The sequence below is a fragment of the Lissotriton vulgaris genome, chromosome 10 (assembly GCF_964263255.1).
Source record: "Lissotriton vulgaris chromosome 10, aLisVul1.2, whole genome shotgun sequence".
Classification (NCBI taxonomy): domain Eukaryota; kingdom Metazoa; phylum Chordata; class Amphibia; order Caudata; family Salamandridae; genus Lissotriton; species Lissotriton vulgaris.
The window spans coordinates 489,714,718-489,735,025 of record NC_141698.1 but is presented as its reverse complement, the minus strand read 5'-3'; the positions used below and the strand labels follow the sequence as shown (position 1 = coordinate 489,735,025).

Sequence of the window (20,308 nt, the reverse complement as noted above, 5' to 3'; positions counted from 1 at the left end):
GGGGAACCAAATTACAGTTATAATAGAATCTGCTTACTCAGTGGTTTATAGTTGTAGTATTTATGCAGTCCTGGACATCAGTAAGCCAAGTGGAATGAGAGCGGCGTCCAATAGTCAATATATAGAGCGATCAGGTGGTAGTGGGTGGGTCTCGCTGCTAGCGCAGGAGCAGGTGATGTAAATCGAGCAGGGACTCTTGGGAGATTGAGTCCCCGCTCCGCTGCTCCTCTCGCCTTGCAAGACACCCAGGCTCCTCTGATTAACGAATGCAGCCGCCCAATGTCAGCGAGCCGATATGAAGAGTCCTTTGCGGCGCAGGGGCACCCTCGAAGCGGGTGCTGCAAGGTGTAGTGCTGAAGCGCTAAGGCAGTCCTTTTCCCCAGAAACCAAAGTCTTCCTCCGTGATGTAATCTCACATGGCATTCACCTTTCAGTATGCGGTTCTCTCATTTCGCTTTTGCACGAAAGCACGCCCAAAGTTATTTCCGACGTAGCACTTTTAACGATGCACTGGCTTGTCGTGCCTATTTTGCCCGAGCACGGCATAATTTTCCAGTGCTCAGTTTCTTTATACCCATGGGCTGCCAAGGTTTCAAATTGCTATGTGTGACATTTTCATAATTTCATTGTAATTTCGAGTGACATTTCAACAACTATGAGTGACACTTTATCGGAAGCAAAAATCAAGCAATGAAACATATAGAGAAACATATAAATATCAGAAATGACACCCATTTGAGCAGCAAGAAACTCTAAGAAGTGCACTAACTGGGGCCTGCCTGTGAAGAGCGCCAGCGTGCTGCTCTGCCAAACAATGCTGCCCGTGCTGAGTGGCGCCCTGAGTAAAAGCAACCACGAAAACTAATAAAAAACATCAGCAAAATCTCACGGTATGTGTAGAGATGAAATCCAGTGTGGAAACCAGCACATATACACCATGTGCCAATGTTGGCAACTTAAGCTCCATTTTAAATCCCTAAAACAAACAAAGTTACCCTCCAAGCGGTGAAAACAATCCTTTTAAACATGCGGCGGAGTTCATTTACAAACACGTGTCAAGAAATGTAAGAAATACGCAACCCTCTGCAGTGAATCATAATGTACTCACTCACCATGCCTACTACGTGAAAATAATATCAATCACTCGACTCCTTAGCAAATGCACATAGTGATAATCACAATTGTAAAAAGTACAAATATAGTCATTGCTGCCTAGATTAACAATATATTAACTATGACCTTAAACCCAATGATACAGTTCAGACACAAAAGTTTACATGCACGCTGTCATTGAAAATACAAACGAAAAGAAAAATAAATCAATGCTCCATGAGCAATTATTTGCCGTTTGCTTATGTATAAAGATGAGCAACAGCATTTCACTGCGTGTGGCACTAATGTCCTCTTACTGAAAAATGCACCACATTCTTGTTACATGTTTATTATTATTATTAAGGGAATTTTGTAAAGCGCCTGGTTACGCTCAGATGGCATGTCCCCGCGCTATGGTGAATGAAGTCAGCATAGTCGTGACGCAGGGTCTGCTCGGCTTACTGTGTATAAAGGTGGGTTTTTAACTTCTTCCTGAAGCCAAGTTCAGATGGCTCCAGGCAAAGGTCCAGTGGCAGGGCATTCCAGCTTTTCGCAGCCAGGTATCTGAAAGATCTACCTGCCATGCGTGCCTTTTTTATCCTGGGGACCATTAGTAGCCCTCCACAGGAGGAGCGAAGGGCGCGCGCAGGTGCATATCGGGTGATCAAACTCTGAAGCGGCGCTGGTGCCTTCCCGGTCAGGATGCGATGGCATGTACAAAGGGCCTTAAACTCGACCCTGCTCCTCACTGGGAGCCAGTGAAGGGTCTGAAGGGCTGTTTTGGAAGCAGATCTCTTGGGGAATTTCAGAATCAGGCGAGCTGCTGCATTCTGCAACACCTGGAGGCGGTTAATCGCCTCACTGGTGGCTCCCAGATACAGCAAATTGCCGTAGTACAGGCGCGATGTGATGAGGGCATGCACCAGCGTCCTACGGGCTGACGTAGGAAGGAGATCTAAAACCTTCCGCGGACTTTTTAGGACGCTGAAGCAGACACCCACCACGCGGCCTATCTGAGGTCCAAAGGACAGGTCCGCGTCAAGCCAAACTCCGAGGTTCCTGGCTTCTTGACAGGGTATTGGGACCTCCCCTAAGCATGATGGCCACCATGCCGATGACCAGACAGATGGGCTTCCCCCCACCACGAGCACCTTGGTCTTGCTGCCATTTAACTTAAGACAGTTGGTGGACATCCAGGTTGCTAGTTCCTGCATGCAGGCTCTGAATCTGTCCACCGCAAGACCGGGCGCGCGCGAAAGGGAGATGACCAACTGCGTGTCATTGGCATAGGACACTATGTGCAGACCATTGCTTTCAGCGATAGGCGCCACCTGGGAGAGATATAGATTAAATAGGGTGGGGCTCAGGGGCGAGTCCTGGGGCACGCCCTGGCCCAAACCGATCTCCCTAGAATAACAGTCTCCCTGGCGAACCTGAAAGCCTCTCCCTGTCAGGAAGGACTGGATCCATTTGAGTGCAGCACCTGATATCCCACCACCATTCAGACACTGTAGCAAGGTGGTGTGAGCTACAGTGTCGAATGCTGCACTCGGGTCCAGTAGGATGAGGGCCATAGTCTGACCCTCATCCACCCCCTGACGTAAGGTCTCCACAGCCATCAGAAGCGCTGATTCAGTTGAGTGGCAGGGACGGAAACCAAACTGGGTCTCGTACAGGAGGGCAGCCTCTTCCACGAAATCCATCAGTTGTATGTTTACCGTTTTTTCCGCCACTTTGGCCAGGTAGGGCAGAAGGGAGATTGGCCGGAGGTTCTCCAACTTTTCGAAGCTGATATTAGGCTTCTTCCTAAGAGGTAGAACCACCGCCTGTTTCCAGTCTCTGGGCACGGTCTTAGTCCTGAATGACACGTCCAAGAGATATCTGATGTGTTCCAGCACTGGCAAGTTGTCAACTAGCCGTGGTGGGGTCCCGAGGGGAACCGGACTTAACAGACCTGGAGATCTTCAAGAGGGTCTCCGGGGACGGGGTGACAAAGTTAGTCAGAATGTGTCTATCCCCCCATTCCCTCGGGATTTCCACAAACTCCGACCCTGCGGTGGGATGGCTGGGGAACGCCGAGTACATTTTTGCTACTTTCTCTGCAAAGAAGTCCGCGATCCTATCACAGGATTCCACTGAACAATCATCTGGGGCAGTGGCGGGCATCCCGCCTGAGAGAGTTTTATAAAGCAAAAACAGTTCCTTTGTGGAATTCCCAGCTTCACTAATCCTAGTGGCATAGTATGCCGCTTTGGACTTCCTGATTAACCCATGATAGGCTCGCCTCTCAGTTAGGTAAATCTCCTTAGCATCCGTGACAAAAGCCCCTCGCCACTGCCTTTCAGCTTGCTTCAGTGCTTATTTCGCAACTCGAAGCTCATCACTGTACCACGGGCTGTTTTTTGGGTGCGGCCACCCGATTTAGCATGGGAGAGTGGGGCCGTGCAGTCAAGTGCCTTGGTGATGCGTTTGCAGAGGTTGGTATTAGCAGTATCCACATCATCCTCCCCAGGGCTCCCCCCTCTAGTAAGTGCCGCACAGAATTTAGCCTGGGAGAAGGTGGCCCATCTCCGACTAGGGTGGTACAGTGGTGCTGGCTCCGGTAATCTAGCCCCTGGGATGCGTATGGAGAATGGTACCAGATGATGATCCGACCAGGGGATAGGAATGGGAGTCAGGGCATCTACTTCCCCCCAGTTGACGAATATGGGATCTAGCAGGTTGCCCAGCTGGTGAGTGGGGCCACTTACTCTCTGATTCAGCTGGAGGGCCCCCAGCGCCTTGGCAGAAGTCCCTGGCAGCTTTGTCCATGGGGTCATCCAGGTGTATGTTAAGGTCCCCCAGTACCAGGAACTTGTCTCTGCGCAGCGCAGCCTCAATATTGCCTTCTACCAGACTCTCCCCAAACCTGGCCATAGGGCCCGGGGGTCTATAGATCAAAAGACCCTTCATCGTGTAGCCATCCTTTACCTTAATGGTAAAGCTACCTGCCTCGCTGTCCAGGATAGTCTAATTGGCACCGTAGGCGTTGCTTGGCTACAATAGCAATGCCCCCTCCTCTTCCGGTAGGTCTATCTTGCCTAAGCATTGTGTAGCCTTCTGGTAGCGCCTCTAAGGCATCAGAGATAGAGCACTCGTCTAACCAAGTCTCTGTGCGAAACACAAGATCCCACTGTTTCTCTGTGAGTAGATCGTAGAGATCTAATTTGTGTTTCCGCAGGGAACGTACGTTAAGCAGGCCACAGGCCAGGTTGTGGTCCCTAGAATCCACATCCCTGCCAGAGTCGTAGGAGAAGTGGCAGTGCTCACAGTCCGTGTTATCCTCCACTCTCATGCTATATAAACATGGGCTGGCAATGGTACTGCGGAGAGCCATCAGCGTCTTCCTGCTCCACTGTAAGTGCCCCGCCCGTTGGACATACGGTTCGGCCCTGGCCCGCGTAAGATCGCGGACGGGCTTGACTTAAGCGCAACTTCGTCGCGCCCGCTGCGCTCGTCCGCTGCCCTTCCGGGAAGGCATCCGCCTTAAGTATCCCGCAGCCCGTCAGCGTGAGGAACACTAGACCGCTGATCGGCCTCCCGCGCACCAGAAGTGGCTATCTTTACCTTCCACGCCCTCCGCACAAAGGTGCTAGCCACCGCGTCGGACCGGGGCGGGAAGGATGGATGACAGATCAGCCCCCCGGTGTGCGTCCCCAGTCAGGTAGGTCTTCTGGATTCTGTGCTAAGGGGGCGCCTGGAAGGGAAGCCTAACTCGCTATCCCGCCGTCCGCCCAGCACAAGTACAGTTAAAAGAGTTTTTAAAATAGCAAATAGCAAACAGTTAAAAAACGAATGCGGGCGGAACTTCCAGTGCCTTACTTACGTATTCCTCTCTCCTTCAGAACCCCTTGAAGCACAACTCCTAGAAGCCCGCCACAATCCGCTGTGTTTGCTCTGTTCATATTCTGTAGCCCCCAGGCTGAGGCAGCGTGACTCTCCCTCAGTGACGACGGGCCCTCTCACATCGGTCGCGTGATCATGCAGCACTCTCTCTCACCAAGTGGCCTCGAGTCAGTCGACCAGCCCGGGCTGCTATGCAGTCCAGCCAAGTTTCACTTATTACACGTGACACTAACGCATTTCAGTGTGGTGCTCCGCATCACCGCACTGAAATGCATTGTCAAGCATAATGCAGTAGTTTCTGTTGTCACAAAAAGCGTGCCGCAAACAACTGTGTGTGGCAGCTGGCAGCACGCCCGAGTGCCTGCTCTGGCTTCTCCCACAAACTTTGGACGCTTCCAGCAGCTGAGCAGGTTCAGCCTCACAGCGGCAGCCTGAGCTGGTTCTGCTACAATGTATCTTCTTTGATTTCCATGGCGGCATGGGGCTGAGTGACGCAAGTTTCAGACTTGTTGTAGCGCCGCAGGAGCACGTGACGTGACGTCCTGCTACCAAAGGGCGCTAATACATTTTTTAAAGACTCTGCTGCGAAGCGAGCGGCTCGACTGTTTGGTCAGCCTCACTGGTTTGTGGGGCAGTCAGGGGCCCGGGCACTATGGTGCTCAGCGGCTGGCTCACACCAACCACGCTGCTTTTCGCAGTGACCTCAGGCCCTGTCCTGCCCTGCAAGTCTGCCCACACTGGAGCTGGACTGACAGGCCCAGGAGCTGATTATTGGCCACGCCACCCCTGCCGGCGAATTATTTCATAGCAGCCCGGGCCGGCCGACTGACTTGAGGCCACTTGGTGAGGGAGAGTGCTGCATGATCACGCGACCGATGTGAGAGGGCCCGTTGTCACTGAGGGAGAGTAACGCTGCCTCAGCCTTGGGGCTGCAGAATATGAACAGAGCAAACACAGCAGATTGTGGCAGGCTTCCAGGAGTTGTGCTCCAAGGGGTTCTGAAGGAGAGACGAATAGGTAAGTAAACATGTAACAAGAATGTGGTGCATTTTTCAGTAAGAGGACATTAGTGCCACACGCAGTGAAATGCTGTTGCTCATATTTATACATAAGCAAACGGCGAATAATTGCTCATGGAACATTGATTGATTTTTCTTTTCGTTTGTACTTTCAATGACAGCGTGCATGTAAACTTTTGTTTCTGAACTGTATCATTGGGTTTAAGGTCATAGTTAATATATTGTTAATTTATGCAGCAATAACTACATTTGTACTTTTTACAATTGTGATTATCACTATGCATGTGCATTTGCTAAGGAGTCCAATGATTGGTATTATTTTCACGTAGTAGGCATGGTGAGTGAGCACATTATGATTCACTGCAGAGGGTTGCGCATTTCCTATATTTCTTGACACGTGTTTGGTGTAAATGTGCTGGTTTCCACACTGGATTTCATCTCTACACAAACCGTGAGATTTTGCTGATGTTTTTTTGTTTGTTTTCGTGGTTGCTTTTACTCAGGGCGCACTCAGCATGGGCAGCATTGTTTGGCAGAGCAGCGCACTGGCGCTCTTCACAGGCAGGCCCCTGTTAGTGCACTTCTTAGAGTTTCTTGTTGCTCAAATGGGTGTTATTTCTGATATTTATACGTTTCTCCATATGTTTCATTGCTTGATTGTTGCTTCCGATAAAGTGTCACTCATAGTTGTTGAAATGTCACTCTAAATTACAATGAAATTATGAAAATGTCACACATAGCAATTTGAAACCTTGGCAGCTATGGCTATGAAGTAATTCGCCGGCTGGGGTGGCGTGGCCAATATTCAGCTCCTGGGCCTGTCAGTCCTGCTCCAGTGTGGGCAGACCTGCAGGGCAGGACAGGGTCTGAGGTCACTGCGAAAAGCAGCATGGTTGGTGTGAGCCAGCCACTGAGCACCATAATGCCTGGGCCCTTGACTGGCCCCGCAAACCAGTGAGGCTGACCAAACAGTCGAGCATCTCGCTCCGCAGCAGAGTCTTTAAAAAATGTCATAGCGCCCTTTGGTAGCAGGACGTCACGTCACGTGCTCCTGCGGCGCTACAGCAAGTCTGAAATTTGTGTCACTCATCCCCATGCCGCCATGGATATCAAAGAAGATACATTGTAGCAGAACCAGCTCAGGCTGCCGCTGTGAGGCTGAGCCTGCTCAGCTGCTGGGAGCGTCCAAAGCTTGTGGGAGAAGCCAGAGCAGGCACTCGGGCGTGCTGCCAGCTGCCACACACAGTTGTTTGCGGCACGCTTTTTGTGACAACAGAAACTACTGCATTATGCGTGACAATGCATTTCAGTGCAGTGATGCGGAGCACCAAACTGAAATGCGTTAGTGTCACGTGTAATGCGTGATACTTGGCTGGACTGTATACCACTTTTGTATGTAAGCACGCCCGAAGTCATTTCTGCCTCTGCATTTCTAACGATGCACTGGCTTCTCACTCCCATCACTCGTGAGTTCCTTGAGCACATACATTGCGTGATTCACATTTTCCTCTATCCTGCTAAGTTGACCTCTGGAGTTTTCTTTTGACCGCTTTTTACAGCACATGATTTTACACCTGCTTACTCTGTGGTCACCACTATTATTCACGTAAGAATATTGTTTATGTTACATTCGTGTTGCATTCATGAGCCCTTGAATTACTGCTTATTTAGCTTATTTTAATTTTCTTTAGGAAATTTCCCCTGACGAAGGGCTAGACCCAAAATGCATCGGGGAGTCTATGCTACCTGGCACTTTGTTATACAAGCTTAATGTGTAATTATCATGGATTGCTAAAATATGAGAATTATCATATGAAGAATAAAGAGAACAAATTGAAGAATAAATCTTCTATTTGATGTTTAATCGGATTGGATTTGTGTTTACTTGATTTACATTTCCAACGCAATTTTTTCGCCATCACATAGTGCTTTGTGAGTTTGTCCTTTCTCTGTTACCTGGTGACCTTCCTGACATTCCATTTCTTTTCATCCTCTAACCAAATAGTATTATAGATGACTCCCATATTTGTCCTGGTATCTTCCACTTTTCTTTTGAAGTTGTCACTATCCACACTTGCACGATTCAACCTTTCCATGCAGGCAGGTGTTACCTTGGTGCACGCAACCCTACCCCTCAACAAACGGAACAACGTTTCTACCGTAACAGAGTGAGGGGTATTCTGATTGTTCCAAAGCATTTCTTTAATTTCATCCCTACAGTCCAACCTGGATTACACAGCCAATGCATGCACTCCTTCAGTATGTGGCTGAAACGCTTCACAAGGCAATTTTTGCAGGTATGATACAATGCAGTTCTATGATGGTTGACACCATGTTTTAGTAAGAAAGTCTGAAATTCTCCTGCAATAAATTACAGACCATTATCCGTCACCAGCCACTCTGGACATCCTTCGCTCTTAAATATTTCATCACAAACAACATTATGTCCGATGTCTAGATGTCTTTTGTATACGCTACCTCCGGCCACTTAAAATAATAATCTACTAGCACCAGGGCATACTTGCTCTCCAACAATCTGCAATGAAAAGGGCCGCATTTATCAATTCCAACCCTTTGCCACACCCTAGATGGATACTCTGTTGCTTTGATGGGCGACTCAGCCTTAGTATGGTACTTGTCACTGCATGCACACGCACAACAATTCCGCACAAATCCTACAATCCCTGGCCACCAAAAATCTACCCGCACCCTCCTCTTCATGGCATACATGCCCCGATGTCCTTCATGCATCAAGTCCATCAACCTAGAATGCAACGTCATTGGAACCGCTAACCTGCAGCACCTCCTAACAATATCATCCACCACAGACAACTCAGACCAACATTTTTTGTAATCACAGAACTCTTGTCAACTTACTCCACAATCCCCCTTCACTTGCAACAAATTGGATGTAACCAGTTGGATAATCTTATCCATTGACACAGCCTGTTTCCATTCCACTTTGGAAGTGGCACCTCTGCTTGATTCTTCCACATTTGCTATCGCCGATCCCTCATCCTCAGGTTCATGCTCACCCAGGATAGGCAAGCGCAATAAACAATCAGCATTTGCATTCTTCTTATCATGAACATAATTAACATAAAAATGATAGCCCTGCAAACGATCGAGCCATTCAGCAATCCTAGGAGGTGCTCTTGCAGCACCACGGGTGAAGAACAAATCCACCCACAGTTTGTGATCAGTACGCAACTCAAATATGTTTCCCCAGACATAAGTTTTAAAATTTTGTGCACCCCACCAACAAGCTAGCGCTTCCTTCCCTATGGTGAAATATGTCCTTGCCACCTTTTTAACATGTGGGATGCAAATGCAACCACTCTCTCCTGCCCATCCCTTTGCTCCATCAACAGAGCACCCAGACCATGAGCTCTGGTGTCAGCTACCACCATAGTTTTATCCTGTGGGTCTAGGATTTCAAAACCACTGCCTTGCAATAGCACCTTTGACCTCTTCAAATACCAATTGACACTCTGTGGACCACTCGTACTTTGTTCCCCTCTTCGTTAGAAGACACAGCACATGAACTTTAGCTAAACAATGTTCAACAAACTTCGAATAGTACTCGGCCAAACCCAAAAAGGAATGAAGCTGCTCCTTGTCGGTAGGAGAAGGTGCCTTCTCAATAGCTTCAACCAACTTAAGCTTAGGGTGAATACCATCTCAAGACAATGTGTGTTCCACATATTCCACCTCCTGTCCCCACAATTTGCACTTCTCCTTTTCGAGTCTTTCCAGCACCCTGTCTAACCTACTATTGTGCCCTACCTTGTCAGGACCCCATACCAAAATATTGTCCTGAAAATACATCACATTGGTCATACCCTTCAGGACACTCTACATCACTTGTTGAAACACTGCAGATACAGATGCCAACTCAAAAGGTATGCACACAAACTGAAACTCCTCTTCCAGTGTTAAGAAAGATGTAAGATGTTTTGACTCGGAATGTAGATGCACCTGATGATAGGCGCTCAACAAGTCTAATGATAAAAAAATACTTAGACGTTCCAATATTCATGAGCATCTCGTTAATGCAGGGAAGAGGGTTTCGATCGACCAAGGTGAACTCATTAAGGTCCCTTAAGTCCATAAACATCCTCTGCTTACCATTGGATTTGGTTGCCAAAACCAGTGGACTGAGCCACTCGGATGACTGTATTGGCTCAGTCACCCCTGCAGCACACAACCTGTCCACATCCTCCCTCAACTGACCCCTCAAGGCCAAAGGCACATTCCTAACCTTATGTACGTCAGGAACACATGCCTTGTTCAAAATGATGTGAGGCAAAAATGTTCTCAAGCACCCCAAATGGTCAGCAAACAACTTAGGATACTTTCCACACCACCACTTCCCATCGCAGTTGACACTAGTGTCTGTGAGGAGTACTTGTTCAAGGTGATTAGGGTTTAAGATTATACCTAGAGCTTCCCTTTCACCCCAAAAGTGTTTTTCCTCTCTCGACCACATACATCTCTGCCATAGCAGAACGTATTTTAAACTCCAATGTGCCCATGACATATTATAATAATGGTAGTTACCCTCAATAACCTTCGGGTTCAATATCTGCCAGGCACAATTCAGATATAGTCACCCTTTTCAAAATGGTTTGATCTATCAGGGTGTGAAGGGAACACAAATCAGCCCACATGCACATTTCCGCAACAGCTGCTGAAAGCGGGGGGCCATCTGTGAGTCTGAACAACCAAGAATAACCCCAGCACATTGCGCTGGGGGTTGAGGCCTAGTCTTGCAGATGAACCTGTAGCCCTGGGTGGCGATGCATTGTGAGGCAGCTTGCAAGTAAGGCAGTGGAGCCGTGACTGAGAAACTGTTAGCGAAATAGTGAATTGCCCGGCCGTGAGAGGAGCCCGCTGGGTGGCCATGGACAGGGGCGAAGCTGAGGCGGAGGAGAGGTTCAGGCCTTCCAGGAGCCACAGGAGGCTCTGTCGGCTGCTGCGAGGACTGGTGAGGTGGCAGCATGGCCGGACAGACTGATTGGATGTGAGGGGTGTGCACACCGCACTGGTTGCAATCGCAGGGAGTGGACCCCTGCGTGTGTTTGCCGGAGGTAGGGGGGACCCCGGAGGGCTTTGTGCAGATCGAACTGGCAGCGGGGCTGCTGGTGGACCCAAAAGCGGGCGGAGCGCACTTTAGAAGGTGTGCTGTGGGCAGCCAATCACTACGAGCAGACGGAAAGTGGGCCAGTGGCAGGCGGAGTGGTGGGAAATCGGAGCGGCAGCTGACATCGATGGACATGTGGACCCATGCGGCTGCCTGATGAGGGGAGGTCTGAAATTGGGCCCACTGTGGGAGAGAAGGTGGACCGTACCGGGCCTCTGGATGCACACAGGCAGAGCCTATCTAGCACAGCAAATAGACTCAGTCGGAGGCCCGGATGGGGGAAGAGACTGTGGGGGCCCTCAGTGCTCGGCCCTGAAGCCTGCTGATGGCTTGGACTGCTGCGGGAGGAGGGGCCTTCGCTGCGACGTCTTCAAGGCCTGGCCGAGGCTACCCAGAACGAGCATCAGTGTCCGACACGTGGGTCTGAGCGTGCAGACCCTAGTGGGCCTCTGCCGCTGTCTACAGTTAAGTGGTGCCTGAGGGGCTTCCCCCTGAGGTGAGCAGAACCGTTATATACAAGTGCAGCCCTTCACCCAAGAATCACAACTCTTTACCACGTGGGGCCCCAGACGACTGAGGGAAGAGATAGTGGGACCCTGGAGGCTCGGTCTTGAGCCCAGCTGATGGCTTGGGCTGCTGGCAGGGGAGGGATGTTGCGCACCATCGTTTTGGTAGCCAGCTGGTGCGGCCTGTAATGATCAACGGTGGCTTGCGCCGTGGACCTGGATGCCAGGACCATAGACAAACCCCCTGGTCTTGTACAGCGGAGGGTCACCTGGAGGAGCTGCTCCCTGAGGCGAGGTGACCAGGACACGAAGGCCTTTGCACAGCCGAGGACCCATCACACCTCCCCTTAGCTACCGGTTAGAGGTCTTCTGGTGCGGAGAGGGTTGTGGGCAGCCTTGCCTTGTACCGTGAGCTAGGAGGACCGGCCTGCAGTAGAGGAGTTCTGTCTTATCCTGCACAGGATTGGGAAAACTGATGCTAGGCAGTCCATGCTGCCTTTCAAGTCACGCAAGCAGCCCAGTGATTTAAGCATTTCCCTGGAGAGGTGACTGCCGGAGCTGAACGATGCTGGCTCCCAGGAACCTGATATAAGGGAGATGTTCCCGGATCTCAAACACTCCCTAACAGCGATTGATAGTACAATTGACTGGCTGGCAGACAGGTTTGACCAGCTGAGTGATAAGGTCTCCGGTCATGAGGAAAGAATGGATCATTTGAAACAACCAACATCGGAGCTGGAAGGCCTTGGGAATATGACCAAGGAGAACCTGCTCTGCATAGAGAAAGTGCTCAAAATCATACGTAACAAGAACGAGGACATAGAAGCAAAATCCAACAGGAACAACATCGAATTATCGGAGTTCCGGAGTTCACTGCATTGAGCCGAATGGAGGACTCTGTTGAGGACATGTTAAAAACCTTGTTTAGGGAGTTCCTATTGCACCTTTGCATAATGGAGCGAGCGCACAGATCACTAGGCCCACGATCGCTGCCTGACGTGGCAGGCCGCCCCATTATTGCGCGCCACTTCAACTACCTTGACAGAGACACAGTGCTCAAAATGTTCGACAGGTCCTTGCCAAATTGCCAGGACATCATCGATGTAACGTCTCCAGAAGGTCAAATTTTCGCGGAAAGGGTTTATTTAATTCAGAATGAACTTATTTTCAAAGTCATATACGTACAGACCAGCTATGCTGGGGGCAAAAACGCTTCCCATTGATGTGCCCCCAGTCTGCAAATACAGGGTACCCTCGAATTCAAAGTAGTTGCGTTTTAGAGCCATCTTAGCACATTCCAAGATGAAAGCTTTTGGTGTGTGAAATGGCCAGTCTGCATTATCCAAGGTGTTACCCAGGACTGGATGGTGTCGTCCTGGGGTATGCTGTGTATAGACTTTCAATATCAAAACTTAGTAGGACAGTATTTTCATCAACCTCCAGATTCTGTAGTAAGTTAAGTAGGCTCTTTGTATCCTGTAGGTAAGTAGCCGATTTTTGAACAATAGTTTTCAAGAAAAAATCACAGAACCTTGACAAAGGTTCTAACAAGGAGCCAATGCCTGAAACGATTGGGCGTCCAGGATGGGGGTAGCCTACCCTTATGCATTTTGGGCAAGATGTAGAAATAAGGAATTTTGCCTTCACTAGTTTGAAACATGTAGACCTTGCACATATATTACAGATACATTTGGTCATAATAAAACCTTTATTGTATCGACACACACTGTTTTTATTATTGTCCAGTAGTCTTAGAATAAAAACTTTTTTATAAGCCATACCAGGACAATTTTTAACTCACTTACTTCTTTTTCTGCATTCATCACTCACATACCCGCTCCACTGTATCTCAGGTGGCGCAGCACACCTTGACGGCATTCGGCTGTCAAGGTGGCCCCGATGATGAAGCATGTCACCGACCAGGTCGGTGAGTGAGGGGTTTATTAAAAACAAAGAAGGACTTCTTTTTTCCTCATTAGAATTTCATCCCACCGATATCGCCTCTTAGCCTTATCTATGGTGGTACTCCTCCTTTTTGTTATATAATAGTATACACAGAGCCAGCTTCCTAAAGCGGGGCACTGTTTTGTTACTCTCTTTGGCCGGGTAGGGGCGCTGGGATGTGGTTGAGGCGCTCCCCCTCCGGTTGATGTTTGAAAGTATGGTTGAGCTGCTCTTCCCCTGTCTTCTGGCTGGTGGCCGCCAGACACTTTCCTGTTTGGCCACCCAGCCCTATTGGTGCTGGGCTTTGCCGGGGATCTAGTGCTTCCTCTGTAGGGATGATTTCCTCAATGTTCTGCAGAGTTAACCCTATGAGGCTGCGATTGGGTGGGAGGGGCTTCTTCCTGCCCATTCGGAGGGTGGGAGTGGGTGCGAGGTGGGTGTGGATGTGAAGGTTTGCTTGTTCCTACTTCTTTTTCTTTCTGTGCCAGTTCTTGCCTCGCTTACGACTGGCTTTTATTGCAGTGAGGTAGCAGGAGACCCCCTGCTGGGCACTATTACTCGGAGAAATTGGCTGGGAAGATTAAGATTCCATCCTGAAGTTGTTGAAGGTGTCACTTGGAGCATACGTGGAATATATGATAAACGCAAAGCACGATTGGTGCTTGCTGGTCGGGTTGCTGCTGATCTATGCCTGTTGCAGGAGTTGAATTTGACTGAAAGCGCAGGTGCGTGTCTTTGGGCTGGCTGGATAGGGGAGAAGCACATAGCCAGGTACTCGAACTATGCCAGAGGGGTTGGCATTATCATCAGGAGGGGTCTGGTTTGGCACATGTGTACAGTTTTGTATGATAGGCAGGGTCGGTATGTGATGCTGGGTGAAACACTTGGGGAATACCCAATCAGGCTAGTGTCCCTGTAAGGCCCTAATGTGGACGATCCAACTTTCTTTGCTGAGATCCTGGTGCGGTTTTGTGGGGAGGTGATTTCAATGTGATTCTGGAACCCAGTGTGACAAATCGGGAGACTCCATATGACCTCACCACAAGGCAGCGGCCCAACTCCACTACATCATTACGGATACTGATTTGATTGATGTTTGGCGGAGTAGGCATAGAGATAGTCAGATAGACACTTGTATGTCCACTGCGTTCTCCTCTTGATCGCGGATAGACTACTGGCTAGTTTCACATGATGTGGAGGCTTGGGTGACAGTAGCAACCCACCTCTGAAGGACTCTAGTGCGCCACTCACCAGTGCTGTTGGAGCTTATCGTGCCGGAGTGCCCTGGTAAAGCATTCATGTGGAGATATCCCCCTGGAGCCTTTTGAGATCATGTGTTTCGTGAGGCTATTCGTGCAGCGTTAGCGGAATATTCCAAACATAACGTTGGCAAGGTGGACTTCTCCTCCTTCCTATGGAAGCATTTAAATCAGTAATCAGAGGTGAATGCACAGCCAAACAGGCTGGAGTGTTGAGAGGGCTCAGAGGGGAGCTGAGGAAGCTGTAAGAGGATATCAGAGGTCTTAAACGCGAGTACTTTGCAACTTGCAAGGCAGAGGTGCTGACATACATGCGCTCGAATAGATGACTATGAGGAGGCTGGGTTGTGAGAGATGCACTATCTAGGTAAGGAGGCCTGCGCTAGAAGATTTAGAGAGGAGGATAGGGCAGGTAAGTCCTTGGCACGTGTCGGCTAATGAAAGGAACAGGCGGGACAAGTAGGGTACTTTTCAGTAATATTGCTTTATTTTCAGTTTCTTGTTTTTAATTGGCTTTGTGATGTTTATAGGGAACTTCGCTCTCCTAGTCTGTCTGTCTTCTTTCAGCTCAGGATTCTTGATAACAGGCCAGTACCCCTCAAGGAAACAGAAGAGACCAAGGTAAGTGTTTCCATTACACTGCCTCTCTCTTAATTGGGGAAGGGAAGTGATGGATCACAGGGGTGTGGAATTTATTAAAATATCTACTTGTCCATGGGGCAAGTTGCTTCATAAATCTACTTGTCCTGTAACAAAATTCACTTGTCCCTTTGGTGCCTTGTGGTTTGGCGACAAATTATGGCAGCAATCTCATTATAGAAGAGCTCTTATATAGCCTCTCTGATTATGCCAGGGCTCATACCATAGTCGTTTTTGAATACTAGCAATCCCTTTATGTTGTCACGTTTCTGCAGATCTACATACTGGGACTGAAGGTAGTGGTAAGCAATAGTTCCAGGGTTGGAATGCCCTTTAAGTCTGTGCAAATCTACTAACTTGCATGTTTAAGGATTTTCAACAACTCTTCTCTAATCTTTTCCCATACTGAGAAATGTTGGAAATTTACTCCTGACAATGGCAGGCGTAAACCTTCTTCCAGAGTTGGGACAAAAGTGGTTGTATATAGGCACACAAAGAAGTTTTGTTCAGTGGCAGTAACTAATGTGCCAGTATGTGCTTTTTTTAGACAATTTTTTTTGCTTTAGTCAATGCTTGTTATTGTGAGGCAGCTCTCACATCAAGAAGGCTTTACAAAAACCATGCCAAAATGTATTGGCAAAACTAAAAATCTGATCTCTAATTTCAGACCTACTGGCTTTGCCAATGCTTGTTTATTTTTATGATTCTCATAATCTTATTGAAACTGGTTACACTGATTTTCCAATATGAATATTTTTGCGAAATACTAGCATGCATCAACACATTTTACTAAATGATGCTGCAAAGAAACGGTACCTGAAATTTCACAGTAGTTTAGCAAAATTTATTTTTTTCCTACTTTCATTTTTTTAGGAACATTTTATATTGAAAGCAAAAATTCCTTAATCTTGCTCTCAAGCTTCTGCAAATATTTGCATCTAATCAGAGAGCATTCTGGGAGCATTATGCATAGCCTCATATTGCTAAACTTTGAAACCGTGAGTAAACATTTTTATACTGTAACCACTATCAGTAGTGCGATCAGAACCTACATTTCCTTACAGCGCTCACCCTAATAATAAAGGCTTTCAATTAATGAACCATAAATACAAGTTTAAACAGCATTAACATAGGCACACAAATATTAACTTAACTTCAGCCATGGCACTGTAGAACAACATATTAGGAAAAACTGTGTAATAAAAATAAGGAAAATCATAGAGAATTATAGATCAAAATGATAAAATACAGATTACATACAAGAGTCTTAAGTTGTTTTAATGCACAATAGGGGAAGGTCATTTTCTAGCCAATGCAAATTAAAAGGCCCTGTCCCAAAAGGAAGCTATTTTATACCTGAGGACATTCAGCAAATTTTTATTTGTGGCGTGCAAAGTTAATATTGGGCTGTATTATTAAATTGTATCCCTGATCCAAAGAGGAGAGAAAGAGTAGATAGAATGGTGTACAATCACTAGGGCCTTTTATGCCTCACAAGAAGCCAGCGGAGGATCTCAAAATTAGTGTAACTTGTCCAGGAGTCTGAAAATTACATCTGGACAAGTTCAGCATATTTCTGTGTGGTCCAACTTCTTGGCAGGGTGGACCATGTTCACCTTGAGAAAATAGTGGGTGGACGCATGCAGCAAACTCAGTTCCTAACTTTGCTTTCACCTGCAGTGGAGTAGAGAGTGGTATCATAACTTAAACACTGCCAATCCACCCCCGCTGCTCGCCGTCCTTGTTCCCCAGCCCTGCTCCGCCCCGCCCCGCTGCGCCCCTTTGCTACTGACAATGGGCGACAATCTGAGGGATAGCCCCGGGCGCCAGAAGCTCTAGCTACGCCTCTGACGATGAATAGTTCCTATGGTCATGATTTGTATTTTCTAAAGGTCCATTTGTCTCCAGAGGAAATCACAGATGTAGATCTAAACTATATTGGCCGTGCTCCTCTGGTTTTGCATCATTGAAAATCCTTTATCTGGGAGGTGTGAATACCTCTCTAGCAGAAACATGCTGTTTAATGTTGCTTTGATACCTAGAAGCTAGTAGGATTTGCCGTGTAATTTGCACAACCGGAATCATTTCGCTGCTGTCCTCTGTGCAAAGATCCTCAAGCTTTATTGAGGGATCTTGAAACAAATGCAGATAGCCTCATCTTATTTTCCGTGCTCATGCGTGACCAACCCAAACAAACATCTCTTAGTTTCAGCCATATTTGGAGCATAGAGTCACATAAACTATAGATTAATTTTATTTCATCAAACTCAGAGGGTTGGTGAGCAAGAGTTGTCACGTGTTTTGTTTCATTACAGGAAGAGACCTTTCTGCCGATATTCAGCAGTTTCCTCCATTTAGAATCTGCAATGAAAGTTCAAGTCTATATTCCTAAAAGGAAGCCTTTGGTGTGCTCTGAATTGGACCAGCCCCCAGAGCAGGCTCCTTGGTGTTGCAAATGTTCGGGCTGATGCTCTCAAATGGTGGGGTGTGGTGTGTACATATATTTCAGTGACACTGTATTCAGGAGATTGTGGGAACCCATTGTGCCTGCTGGATCTCACTGTATGTAAGAAGAAGCTCCAGTTTGGGGTTAGGGCCCACCACACCTTCAATTCATGATTTCTCTAGGGCTAACCTCGTTCACTGGTATTTCAGATGCTATTGGAATCAGGCGATCATCATTCCCAATGGCCTGAAGTGAAAACAATGATATTTGTGTTGGTCCTGGCTAGAAAATGGGTGATAACTGGTTCCCATAAAGTCAGACGAGTCAAGGATAAAGCAGAGGTCATAAACATTTACCCATTGCTCTGATGCTATTAAAACTTATGAGTGTGCCTCTTATTTGACACCACTGTTGCCGTACTTTTGCTTCCCCAGGAAGCATAAGAGCAGTTTTAGCTCGTTCAAATTTAAGCTGGATGTTTAACTTCAGCCGAATATTAGTGGTAGGTGGAGGGTTAGATCTAGCTTCCAAGCCCACTAGTTTGTGTACCAAGTGATCACTAGCTAAAGTGAGCTCTATAGCATCAGTTGGACTGTGGTCAAGGACACATCTTTTGGCCTGGACAATGTCGTCCCTAAGTATGGATCTACAGCCCCTAGTGTGCCTCAGCCAATGTATGGCCTTGTCTCCATTCTAGTATCTAGAGCTGTTATTAGCCACCTTAGGAATATTGATCATGTAAATAGGTGTGGGCAGAGGAGTGTTATTAGACATGGGATGAGTAGGCTGAGGAAAATATAAGGGAGAAAACACCTTACTACAGCTTCCATTCAAACCCTGGGGTGCTTGCATGTCAGCGTCAATCAGATGTGCCTGTCTGCTTAGAAGGAGACAGTGCAGACCCCGAACTCAATTTGGCATGGCTGCGTGGGGTAGGCGCAAGGGGGGGGCTGTAATCTAGTGCATACTTCAAGTTTGAGAGAGATTTTTGACACTAGGATAGTCAGAACCTCAATGGAGTTTTTTAAAGCAGCTATTTCCCTTAAGAGGTCACAGTTGGATGTTGATGAATCATTGGCAGCCTCCCTTGGACCCTGTGAAGGGTGCATATTTGGTCTCCTGTCGGGTGAGCTTATTCGATCCACATCCGTTCCAATATGTGAATCGCTTATGACCGAATTATCTGCAAGAAGGGCAAAGTGATTGCTCAGGGGGAGGTCAGTCAGTGTTGCAGTCATTGGGGGACACACCTTACTCCCTTCATTCGAAGAGCCAGTAGAAATATGATCTGTTGGCATTCCAAGAGTCGAAGTCCTTGTTGGCGCTGTTTTGTTGACCACTTTCTTAAATAAGGTGGGAATACTCCCATATCCAGAACTATTAGTCCCGATCGACGTGTGTGGGGGGGGAAAGGCTTAGGAGTAGGATCAAGGATGCAGGTGTCTATAGCTAGAGCAGGTGACGTGAGCAACCCCTCACAATCCGCAACAAGGGTTTCAATACGATCTAATACTTTCTCCCCAATCCCCCTTCCCCAAGTTCATGCCCTGGAGTCTGGGTCCGTTTCTTTGGTCTCTTTTTCGTTGCGCCACCCATCCCGGCCTCAATCACCTTCCTTTTCCCCATGATAGATAGGCAATGAAACAGACAGTAAATCCACAGGTCCTGACTATAGTGGTAATAATCGTCTGGGTTGACGCAGAGATGTAACAGTTATTCAATTTGGATCAGAGTATCAAACAGTACCTTTGTGGATCGCAACCCCGTCCTTGGATAGAGATGTTAAGGAGGTGGCCCAGCCCAACCTCTGCCAACCGATAATGGGCATGCCCCACTGTGCGGGAGCTCCAAGCTCACTTTATGCATCTCCGGGCGCGTTCCGCGATTGTTGGCGGCTTTTAGCCACGAGGCACGATGGGGGATGGAGTCCCCTTGCAGGATACAGCTTGATGGCAATGACAGACATACAGTTTTACTGTTTCCTGATAAAACTATGGAGCATAAGCACTCAAATGATGTGTGCAAATGAGGTTTCTTTGAATATTTATCATTTGTGCACCACCAATTAAAGTGTCTTTATTTGTTTTGATCCTATTAAAACCTGTTTCCAGCACATTTCAGAATTACAGAAAAACAAGTACTCCATTTTTGTTTTCTTAACTGATAAATGCATAGTTTGTTTACAGTTATTTATAGTTAGAGGCATGTGAGCTGTAGATCATATGCTTTGCATAAGATCGCTATCTAGTGTTGGGTTGGATGTTTTCACTTTGTTTTCTGGAAAACGTTTTCCCTAGTCACGAGGTAGGGGACTCCTCCCTTAGGTGATAGTACGCATGGTCATCGGCTCCATCTTCAGATTGGTTTTTTCTGCC

The 20,308-nt window shown here is 47.7% G+C and overlaps 1 protein-coding gene across 3 annotated transcripts in view; it reads left to right on the top strand.

Annotated features, from left to right (window-relative positions):
- SMARCD3 (SWI/SNF related BAF chromatin remodeling complex subunit D3) overlaps window positions 1-20,308 on the top strand; it is a 1,454,082-nt gene that overhangs the window by 932,453 nt on the left and 501,321 nt on the right. For 2 of the 3 annotated variants that reach the window (XM_086941345.1, XM_086941343.1), the window contains exon 9: window positions 15,416-15,469. The exons of the other annotated variant lie outside the window; for it this stretch is intronic. In XM_086941345.1, the coding sequence (XP_086797471.1) occupies window positions 15,416-15,469 (54 nt within the window). The remainder of the gene's footprint in view (window positions 1-15,415; window positions 15,470-20,308) is intronic. 3 annotated transcript variants of the gene reach the window in all.